The sequence below is a fragment of the Macaca nemestrina genome, chromosome 19, assembly GCF_043159975.1.
Source record: "Macaca nemestrina isolate mMacNem1 chromosome 19, mMacNem.hap1, whole genome shotgun sequence".
NCBI classification, from domain to species: Eukaryota; Metazoa; Chordata; class Mammalia; order Primates; family Cercopithecidae; genus Macaca; species Macaca nemestrina.
In genome coordinates this window covers 60,399,341-60,410,758 of record NC_092143.1, presented here as the reverse complement: position 1 = coordinate 60,410,758, position 11,418 = coordinate 60,399,341, and the positions used below count along the sequence as shown (strand labels likewise).

Genomic DNA, 11,418 nt, shown 5'->3' with positions numbered 1-11,418 from the left:
AATATTTATCTTGATATAGTAGATTACTAATTGTTGCACTAATGAAAAATACTTAAATACTACCTTCTGAGATAAAGGAATAAAGTGATCTCCAAATGTATTTAAGCTGTGGTTACCTTATGCTTACATTGCAACCCTAGTGTCAACCAAGATATTCACCAATAATTCATTTAAAATTTAGGATAACAAACAAACAAAAATCCCAAGTAACCCAAAAAAGTTCCTGAGGAAAATAATTACATCTTCACACAAAGTCTTTAGAACATTATATTTCATAAAAGACAATGATAAAAAAGTACAAACATTTCCATGAGAAGCAAAAAAAGAAGAAAAGTGGGATACAAGAAATTACTAGCATGTATTTCAGTGCATTTATGTAGAAGCCTTTCATCTAAATAAATAAAATAATCTTAAGTACACTTCCTCTTTCTGATAAACAGTACTACGACCATTTTAGTTCTCTCAACTGGCATACTTGCAAATCCAAGACAATAAATCTAGAATAGTATTTATTTGAAAAACACATAAAGAAATATATCAAAGACAAGCAAAGGCCAAATAAAATGACAAAATCTGCTTTCACTTGTAGGAAGCCTCCAGAAAGAGAATATTGTATTGGACATTTTTCCACTTTGTTTTAAAACAGGTATCAGTATCTTGGCTGGCAAAAGGGTATATAAGGAAGTTTTTAATACATAACTGTATCTACTTAATATTATGAAGTTTTGTTACTGAATACCTTTTCACAAAAACAAAAACTTAAATGTAGATTTAAAAAATACTCATAAAACCTAGTTTTGGCAAAAAATTAACTATCTCCACTGTGAATTAGATATCATGTTACAGCAAATGTGTACTCTTTTCCTTTTCTTCTCTACAGACAGGCCCATTAGTCATTACGTCTTTCTGTAGTTGAAAAGCACCATGTAATTTTCCCAGTTAGTGCCACAGGGACCTCCTAGTAGCCCTAAGTCCACATATACGGGTTTCTTGACTTTGACACTAGGAAATACAACAGGTAAGTTATCAGAGGATGTCTTCATAATTTCAGAAAGATCTCAATTTGCTTGACTTCATTTGTTTAGAAATGAACTAATAATACTCTTTCCATAGACATACCTAGCATTGCACTGGATATGGAATAGGCAATCAATATATGTTCATTAATAAATCCTCCAAACATACTATAAAGAAGATAATTTGCATTTGCAATATATTTGTTAATCTTTATGTAATAATTTATTGTCATACAATGAAGATAAATGGGCACAGCTCTGTCACTTACAGAAACATATTAAGGTCACCGTTTATAGGCAGAAGTAATTTTAGGTCTACACTAAAAAAGCAAACCAAACAAACAAAAAGCAAACTAATTAGGTGGTTTTCACGAGATGACAAACCATGTTCAAAACGGAAAAAAAGAAAAGTGTTTATATCTCACTCCTGAAACAAAAATTAACGTCAGACTTAAGAAAATAAGGCAGATACTAGTAGTACTAAGTTTTCTTGAAACTGTAAAATATATATAAAAATGAAAAGATACCGAATGTGGACAGCTCCACATTGATCAACAAATGTTAACATTCTCAATCTTTCATTGACTTTAAAAACTATGTAATAGAAACAGAAAATGAACTGATACACAAATTAAGTACAAATATCGTAATTTTCAGAAGGTTTGATTTTTCATTATTTTGACTACCACAAAAAAACCTGAAACATAAATATTTTGGAAATAGTTCTAAGAAATATGAAAATATTTTGTTTGGTATTATAACAGAGAAGCTATCCATTTTCTCAAAGTGTAAGAATTCAATTATTTTATGATTTAGTTTGTGGTCATTTGTGTTATCAATATTGCCATAAAAATGACACTTTAAAATAACACTTACAATCTGAGATAAATACCATAGTTCTGTTTTAGGTAAACAATCCTTGAGGCAAACAAATATTATCCAAACGTCTCTCATATATAGATTTCTATTGTTCATCATTGTTGTTGAAGATTCATTTTATAGATATTTAATTTTTTGTTTACAATTTGTGAAAATATCAAGATATTTTAAAGAATCTTTACAATTGCTAATTTAAAAAAAAAAATACCGTTTGGCTTTACTGTGGAAAAGTTCATCCAAAATTAAGATCTGTACTTGATATCAGGTAGTAAGACCTTTTTTCAGAGAACAGTCATATGAAGATAACTGGACAAAGCCCTGACAATCATGCAAACATATAAGATACTACATATAGAAGACATTAGAGCATCAGTGCACTGAATAACTCATCATGTATTTTAAGGTAATTCTATTAAATTATACTTTTTAGATACTACAAAGACATAATAGTATCAGCACACTGAATAACTGATCATGTATTTTAAGATAATTCTATTAAATTATACTTTCAGAAAGAAAATTTTAGTAATTAATACCAGAGATATAATCTCTTAAAAGTGAAAAAAACAAAATATAATTTGAATGAAACTAACATTCAAGGGTCCCCTCCAAAAGTGAAATTCTGTCTGAGAACTAAACTTAAAATTTGTTTTTATCTACTAAGTATTTATCTTCATAAAAATAGAATATTTAATTCTTATCTAATAGTATAATTCATTTGTATATTATAAGCACTATTGGGTTTTCTTCCATAGATCATTCTTTTAAAAAAACTGACTTGATTCTTTTTAAATGAAGATACTTTTTTTGGCTCTTCTGAACTGGAAATAATAAAAGTGCTGTTCACTGTGAATTAAAAAAAAATACAGAGTATAAACACACAACCTTGGAAACATTTTTTGAGGCACAAAATCCCTGACACACCAGAGATACATGAAAGACATTTAACATAAAGAGGTCCTTTATATCATGTCACATCACAACTTTTAAGATTTTCTTGGTAATACTCATGCAATATGCATAAACAATATGGTTGTGATTTCTAGCAAAATCAGATGAGATTGCAAGCAAGGAAAAACATAGGTAATCCCGGTAGGAAGAAAAGCTGTTTAAGTCCTTTCTTCTTTCCCTTTAAAGCCTAAGAAAGCTGTGACTTCTTCCACACAAAAGGCTGAGGTCTAAAGCTCAAAACTAGTATAACAGTTTACTGTATTAGTTGGCTGTCAATTATTGACAGTTCCTTCATTTCACACAAGGGTTAACCTTTGTTTAGTGACATAAATTTAGTGAGTTTTTTTTCATGCAAATAAAAAATGTCTATAAAAGTCCAATAAAGGTATAACCAATTACATGCAAAACTGCAACACATCTAATTTTTCAACAATTTGCACACATTAATTTATATCACATATATACAAAATATGTTTAAACGGAAATAAAAGCATTCTCTTGAATTCAATTATAGATTTTAGTATAAAAATTTTTCTCTTCATAGGGAGCTCTCTTAACTTCCAACCTTAAGTAGTGGCTTCCAGTTTCTGCGATGTTCGCCATAGGGGTGTGTCTCAGAGCAGGGAGGATGGGTGAGAGAAGGGTGACTGTATATAGTCCCACTCTGTAAACATTGAGGACTGCTGGCTCTTCTCAAGGAAAAGGGCACTGTGACACAGCCAATCGCTGACCTCCACTAAGAGTGCGCTCCAAGTTTATGATCCAGCATTGTGGTCTATCTTGCCACGACAACCATTTCTTTTAATAGTCTTCGATTGGAGCTAACTCTGGCATGAGGTTTACAGATATGTTTGTATACAACCTATCAACCAGTATTTTTGGCCTATATATTAAATTGTTCAACCCATCGATGTACTGACGCTCCTTGGAATACCTTAGTAATTTATACCTATAGTTTTAGAGGAAAAAAAAAAGGAACAAAACATGTTCAAAAAGGAAAACTGACAAGGACTGTGTTCAAGGTCATCTTATAATTAAAGCACTTAATGCTCTTTACAATTTCTGGTTCTTGTGCATAATTTAAGAATCTCTAAACCATTATTCTAAATTAGCAATTTTACTACCCAAAAAATGCCACCTGAAAACATTATTTTGCACTTTTACAATTAGACATTTTTAGTAAATGAAACGTTACGTTTTGTTACGTAAATACTTTTACATAGTTAACCAGGCTCTTTAACGTAAATATATATATTTATTAATACATACATATCTCTTCAAAACAAGCACCAAAAATGCTTCCTTCTGTAAAGATTCCCTTCAGCAAAAAATACTTTCCTTCCATTATGAAAATTCCCTTCAGCAGCTTTTTTGGGGTTCAATGCATTTTTATTTACCTTTCATATATTCAACAACTTTGGAAACCATGGTATCTGAAGATAACATTCAACTTACCGTCCTAAAAACTGGACTTCACCTCTATGGTGATGAGGAATTGACTTGTATTTTCCTAAGTCTCCCTCTGGTCTGGTTACATTATATCCAGCATAGTGAACTCTACAATACCATATATGGAAATGAAAATACAGGGAAATAAAATATGAAAATGGGTTATGTGAGTTCAATTTTAAAACACAAAAGAATGCTCTAATCCAGGGTTCCCCAACCCCTAGGCCACAAACCAGTATAGGTCTATGGCCTGCTGAAAACTGGGCCACACAGCAGGAGGTGAGCAATCATTACTGCCTGAGCTCCACCTCCTGTCAGACCACCGAACGGCATTAGATTTTCAGAGGAACACAAACCCTATTGTAAATGCACACATGAGGGATCTAGTTTGCGTGCTCCTTATGAGAATCTAATGCCTGATGATCTGAGGTGGAACAGTTTTCTCCCGAAACCATTCTCCCGGGTCCATGGAAAAATTGTCTTCCAGGAGACTGGTCCCTGGTGCCAAAAAAGTTGGGGACTGCTGCTCTAATCTATATGTTGCCAGTAATTTCAGAAAGCAGTCTTAATGAAAAAAAGGAGAAACACAAAATAGGGTTTAGAAACCTCAAACATTTCCCATCCCGAAGAATCTTCTTGGAATAGATAAGTATTACAATTTACTTAATATAAATAAGATTTATAAAAATTCTATTAGTGAACAATTTGTACCTCAACATACCTGTTCCAAAGGTCATCATCTTCTCCTCCCCATCCCCAGAAGGCATTAGGAAAACCATTGATCTTTCTAAATTGTTCCACTGTCAGCCCACTTACACCACCAAAAAATTCTTTATATGGAAGACTAGAAAAGAAAGATACAGTATTCTAAAAATAAAATCATAATAGTTTCCCATGTGAAATGAAGGTTTCAGTCTTTTGTGTGCTTTGCAAAATATGTCTTTATATTCTATATAGACAATTATGTTAGAAAATGTGAAGTACAGCAAGATACAAAACATCTTTATATTCTAGTGACACAAGTACATGTAAATGTGTTATGTTAAACGTAAAGCACTTATGGAAACCTAAATTTAATATTTAGTATACAAATAAGGCTCAAAACAAAACCTGTAAGGCTCAAAACCCAGTGCCCCAAAATTGTATATTTTGACAACAAAAGTAAACATGATTAAGTATATTAATAATGGTCAATGCATGTCAGATCTTCCTAAATTAGTAACACTTAAAAAATTAACTGAATTATAAATGCATTAGTTATTATATAAAGCAGGATAAATATCAATTACAAAAGACAACTCTAGCATTTAATTTTCTAGTTGCCTACTTTTATAATGATCTTATCTGTCAGGATTATACTCTCAAAATATTTACGGATATTTACAAATATATTCATTTTCAATGCACTGATATTCACAGAAATAACTATATTTTTATTTGGATTTTATTTTCCTTACCCTTCCCTAACTCATATTCCAAGGAATGTGTCAAACGATGCAATGTGTTTAAACTTTTCTAAACTTTATTTTTACTCAGCTAAACTGTGTGTTCAGGTATAGATTGGCTTTCTGACGTTTAGGCAGCGTCCCTAGACCTGCAATCCTGAATACATTCCCATGGACTGAAACATGCCCCTGGGGAGCAGATGTCAGAGCAGAGAAAACGTGACCATGCACAGCACCCAAAAATCAAGCTGAGGGAAACCTGGCTGCGACCACAGCAAAGCTGTCTCAGAGGAGGGAGCTTTTCGTTAGAGACTCGCCTCACATTCTGAGAAGGACGTGCTGTCTGCCAGCTGAGGTCTTGTGTGGCACACGGACCAAGAAAGAGTAGTTCCTTCATGGAAGCCTAGGGTTGTAAGAGAAAGCAGTCTTGCCCTCACCCTAGGTCAAAGGTACTCCAAGATGGTAATAGCAACACTGACCCTAAAGACAACCATACTCTCCTGTGACCTCTCAAGGCTCACTCTTGGGAGCTTAGTGTTCTGGTATTTTAGTAAGATTAGCTGGGGGTTCCATAGGACCAATACGCTTTCTTGGCACCGTGTACTTCCCACATCAGATGGATTATTCTTTTCCAGGCTAGTAGTTTAGGAAAAACCTGAGATCGTCAGATAGGGAGCCATGAATAAATGTGTCTGTGTGTTTACTGACGTGTATAAATCAGCAAGCCTATCAATTCCATTTACTGCTCTAAGTGGAAATAATCAATTGTACTATACAAGAATGGAAAGTTAGGTAAAATGAAGGTATAACAGATAAACTAAAGAGAAAACAAAATCCAACAAGTAAAACTCTTGCAGTGTTTATCTTACACTGTCCAAAGTGGGAGAGACACCACACCTGAGGGTCTGAGTTCTCTGGTCAGCAGCAGTGTGGCCACCACTGTGGGGCAGGGACGCTTCACCAGGCTTCATCCCACAGCTGAAGTCTATGCACTGTCCAGCCCAGGCCTTGATCTACTGCCATTCTCCCTGAGCTACATTCTAATTACTATCCAAACGTCCAAGATGCCTAACCAATCCAGGGACTATTCTAGATGGATATGAATACAGCTGACCCTTGAACAACACAGGTTTGAGCTGCACAAGTCCACTGATACACAATTTTTTTTTCAATAAAAGTTACATTGAATGTGCCTCTCCTGCCTCCTTTTCCATCTTCAACTCTTTCACCTTGCCACCCTTGGGACCCCAAGACCAACCCCTCCTCTTCGTTAGCCTACTCCACGTGAGGACGATGAGGATGAAGACCTTTAGGATGATCCACTTCCACTTAATGGACAGTAAATATATTTTCCCTTATGATTTTCTTAATAACATCTTCTCTCTAGCTTACTTTACGGTAAGAATATGGTATACAGTACACATAACATACAAAATATGTGTTACTCAATTGTTTACATTATTGATAAGGCTTTTGGTTAACAGTAGGCTATTAGTAGTTAAGCTATTGGGGAGTAAAAAGTTATACTAGATTTTCAGCTGCATTCTGGTGGGGGAGGGGGGTAGTCACCACTCTAACCCTTGCATTACTCAAGGGTCAACTGTGTTTATTAGAAATTGACATTTACAACTTAACAACAAATTATTTAGACAAAAAACAAATTAATTTAGAATTTAACAATGAATTAATTTAGAATTCCTAGTTTATATGACCTTTATGATTTTTTGTGTGTGTGTGAAAATCAGTTACCCTGTATCTAATTGGATTCTAGCAAACTGACCAAAATCAAGTTTCCAGAAGTGATAAGAACCAGACTGTGAACCTTGATGGCCTTCTTCAAGGTAACCCCATACTCAAAGTTCAGATACAGAGGTAATAAAGAAAAACGTTTTCTAATGATAACAATGACTAGCAAAAAAAAAAAAAAAAAGGGAGGAGGAGGAGGTGGAGAAGGAGCAGCAGGAAGGAAGGAAGAAAGAGGAAGAAGCAGGGAGGGGGAAGGAGGGGAGCGGGAGTGGGGAGGAGGAAGAGGAAGAAGAAGAAAGAAGCAAGCATTATTTTCCTGCTTGTGTCAGACTTTTTGCTTCTCTCTACTCTGTTGATTAGCACTAGGCAAAACTGTTGACACAGGCAACATCTTCCTGCCCTAAGCAACAAAAAGCTTTCTTTTCTCTCCACTCCCATTAGCCAATGAAAACTGTGATCCTTTCCCCAGGTTAGACCTGCATTCTTTCAGGTCCTTTTAAGTTACTATCTCAGCTCTGGTAACTGTTCACATTTTAAATTATCTCCAATTAGAGAAGGAAAAAATTTGGTTTTCTTATTATGAAGGGGCAGGTCAAGAATGCATAGTTTAGGAAGAAGATAAACAGCACTTTGTGGCCCTCCAAACCATCACTGGGGGAGAGCAGACAGGAGTCAAGATGAGTTATGCACCTACCACACAGCAGGCACAGAGCACATGTGATCTCACAGCAGCAATATGGATGGGATCTATTATCCCAGTGAACAAGGAATATATCTTCAGAGATGCAAGTGACTAACCTGTAAGTCCTGGAACTGTAAGTGTGAGAATCCAAGTTTAAATCTGTGTTTCACTGCAGAAACCAGGCTCTCTTTCCCACCACACCACATTCAAACTTCTGTGTAAGGAAGCACCCACGGGAACGAAAAGCCACTCTGTGTCCTGGCTCCCCAGGAGGACATGATAGAGTTAAAGATGATATTCTTGGGGTTCTTGAGTTCTCTCAGATTTAGGGACATAATGCAGCTACCATTTCAATGCTATGACTGTGCAATTACATCGTACAATATCAGGAATGGTGCACATTACTTACATATACATGTATTTATCCAGCTTTGCAGCAAAATGACGTGGCATTTCTCCACATCCGTAATAGTTTCGGTCGTTTTCAGGTAGATGATCCACATCGTGGAAGATTACACAGTCCCAGACACTGTCTTTCATGGCCTCTTTGAAGCCCACATTGAAGAGCATTGCACGGTTAAAAGGTTGTGTGCCAGTCTTCATGGAGCAGACCGAGAGAAGAAAATAGAAATGTATTCACACTTCATCATCTGACTTTTTTTCTTTTCTTTTTTTTTTCTTTTTACTAGAGACAGGGTTTCAACATGTTGGCCAGTCTGGTCTCCAACTACTGACCTCATGATCCGCCCACCTTGGCCTCCCAAAGTGCTGGGATTACAGACGTGAGCCACCGCACCGGGCCCCCATCTGACTTTTTTCTATTATTTTTCAAACTTGTTGCATTATGGTCAAATGATTACAATAATTAGACCCAAATGAAATAGACAAATAATAAACACACTTCAGGATTTTCAAATATACTGTTTAAATTTACTTACTATATTATTTTATAATTTAACAACATAGAAGAAAACAGTGTATAGTCCATTAGTACATCAGCACATTTATATAATTGATATTTCTGCTCTACTTCAAACACATCAGGATATAGATTACTTGTGGCGAGAAAAAAAAGTCATAAAAAATAATATAGGTTTTATTTTTTTAGTAGAGCTTGCCATATGCTGTCAAGACTAAGAGAAAAGTGGAAATGACTCAACAGTGACCCTTCTCTAAAGTACTAACACCAGGGAGGTCTAACTTTCTATTATTAATGCTTATAATAAATACCAAGAGCATTTTAGAGAAAAAACAATTGGAACTTATTACACAAAGCCCAACTTCCTTTATTACAACCATTTCCCTTTATTATTACAGAAAATACATTAAAGTACATGGGCAATAAATAGTTTCTATTATTGCTTATGATAAAGATTAAGGGCATTTTAAGGGACGAAAAATAGAATTTTATTATACAGAACCCAACTCCCTATATTACAACCATTGTCCTTTATTTATCAGTGAACATATATTAAGGTGCACTGGCAATAAAAAACCTTCATTCTGCATCTAAAGAAAATTAAAGAGCATTTACCAATGTCTTAGCAACATTTATCAAAACCATTTCTAAAATATATTTTAAAAAGGATCATTACAGAAGTGAATGAGACACACATTGTGGTCATCATCAGAGCGCTGCCTCAAGAGTGAAAAATTACTAATTTTTAGTCCTAGGCCTTGCACTAACTTGAAGTAATAGAAGTCACTATTTTTTACAGCCTCTTTTTTCACCAGTGAAATAGAATAAAAAGAAAAGGGAGTTAAATTATAATGTTATGACTAGTACATCAACATCTGCTTTAACAAACTACCTTCCTTTAAGGTTTTAAAAATCGTTTTTATTAAACGTGGATATAACACTCAAAGGCTTATAACAGAAATAAAAAGTTCCATATCTAATCCATCTCCATCCCCCAGGAGCAATACATTTCAACTCTTCCCGTTTATTCTGGTATTTATCTACATATTTTGAGGAAATTAGAGTCCTGATACTTCTTGCTTCTTTCACTTTACACACTGTCTCTTGACTTCTTATCATGGTAGTGGAGGACTTAAACCACCACACCTCTTGCCCCTACCTCTATTCTCCCAATACAGTTTTAACATAATTTTTGGTTAAATCAAGAATTTACATTATTAGGACTATGTAAATATTTAATATTTCTTCAGTGATGAATAAATTGATTCTGCTTTCTTTTGCAAACTGGGAGTAACTATAGTTTTCTATATAACTACTATATTATTACTTTGTACAAAAGGCCCAAGAAATACGCCCTACACCTATTAATAATTGATGTAATCATTCAAACACATCAAATCATCTATCAATTCCTTCTCCATCTCTCAAGCCCAACTCTCCCTTGCCCTCTCCAGACCATGTGTGACTATCAGCTGGGTTGTCTTCACGCCCTAAATCACCCACGCCTTTTCCTTGGCTTTCTCAATTTGCTGAGGCACATTCTTCGGGAGCTTCCTAAGTAAAGACCCATGGAGAATACGTTTTTAGCCAATTAATGACTGAAAATGCCATTAGTCGACTCTCACATTTGTCATTTTGACTGGGTAAAAAATTCCAGGGAAAAAAAATTTTCCAGTATTGCTGAGAATGTTCATAGGTTTCTGATTCATAATCATTTATCATTTTTCCTAGAATTCCCAGCATTCTAAAACTTTTGTAATATCTTCTTTTCCATTTGTATTCTAAAATTTTAAAATAATACATTTCAAGGCAGATTTGTATCTTACTCATGTGTGCACGTGGGGCCCCTTTAATCTAAAGATTCCCACCCTCACTTTGGGGAAATTTTCTCATGGTCTGTGGTCATTTGTCTCTCACTCCCCTCAAGTTTTTTTCTGCTGTATTTTTTTACAGTACCTTGATTAGTGAATGTTATTAACTATCTACTGATGTGTAACAAATCATAGCAAAATTTAGTGGCTTAAAAAAGTAATAGTCTCAGCCTGGGCAACATGGTGAAACCCCAACTCTACAAAAAATACAAAATTTAGCCAGGCATGGTGGCATGTGCCTATAGTCCCAGCTACTCAGGAAGCTGAGGTGGGAAGACAGCTTGAGCCCGGGAGGTCGAGGCTGCAGTGAGTCGAGATTGCATCACTGTACTCCAGCCTGGACAACAGAGAGAGACCCTGTCGAATGAATGAATGATTGAATGAATGAATGAATGAAATAATCATTTATCATGCTGATGGCTTCTGGGGAGAGGGAATTCTGGGAGCAGCATGGAGATGC

General features: G+C 35.1%; 1 protein-coding gene across 3 annotated transcripts in view; it reads right to left on the bottom strand.

Annotated features, from left to right (window-relative positions):
• Positions 1-254: 254 nt before the first annotated feature.
• The window catches only part of LOC105468047 (beta-1,4-galactosyltransferase 6), a 64,621-nt gene continuing 53,457 nt past the window's right edge, over positions 255-11,418 (bottom strand). For all 3 annotated transcript variants that reach the window (XM_011717991.2, XM_011717982.3, XM_071085503.1), the window contains 4 exons: positions 8,578-8,765; positions 5,017-5,139; positions 4,302-4,403; positions 255-3,795 (listed from right to left, as the gene is read on the bottom strand). In XM_011717991.2, the coding sequence (XP_011716293.1) occupies positions 3,648-3,795; positions 4,302-4,403; positions 5,017-5,139; positions 8,578-8,765 (561 nt within the window). In that variant the 3' untranslated portion in view covers positions 255-3,647. The remainder of the gene's footprint in view (positions 3,796-4,301; positions 4,404-5,016; positions 5,140-8,577; positions 8,766-11,418) is intronic.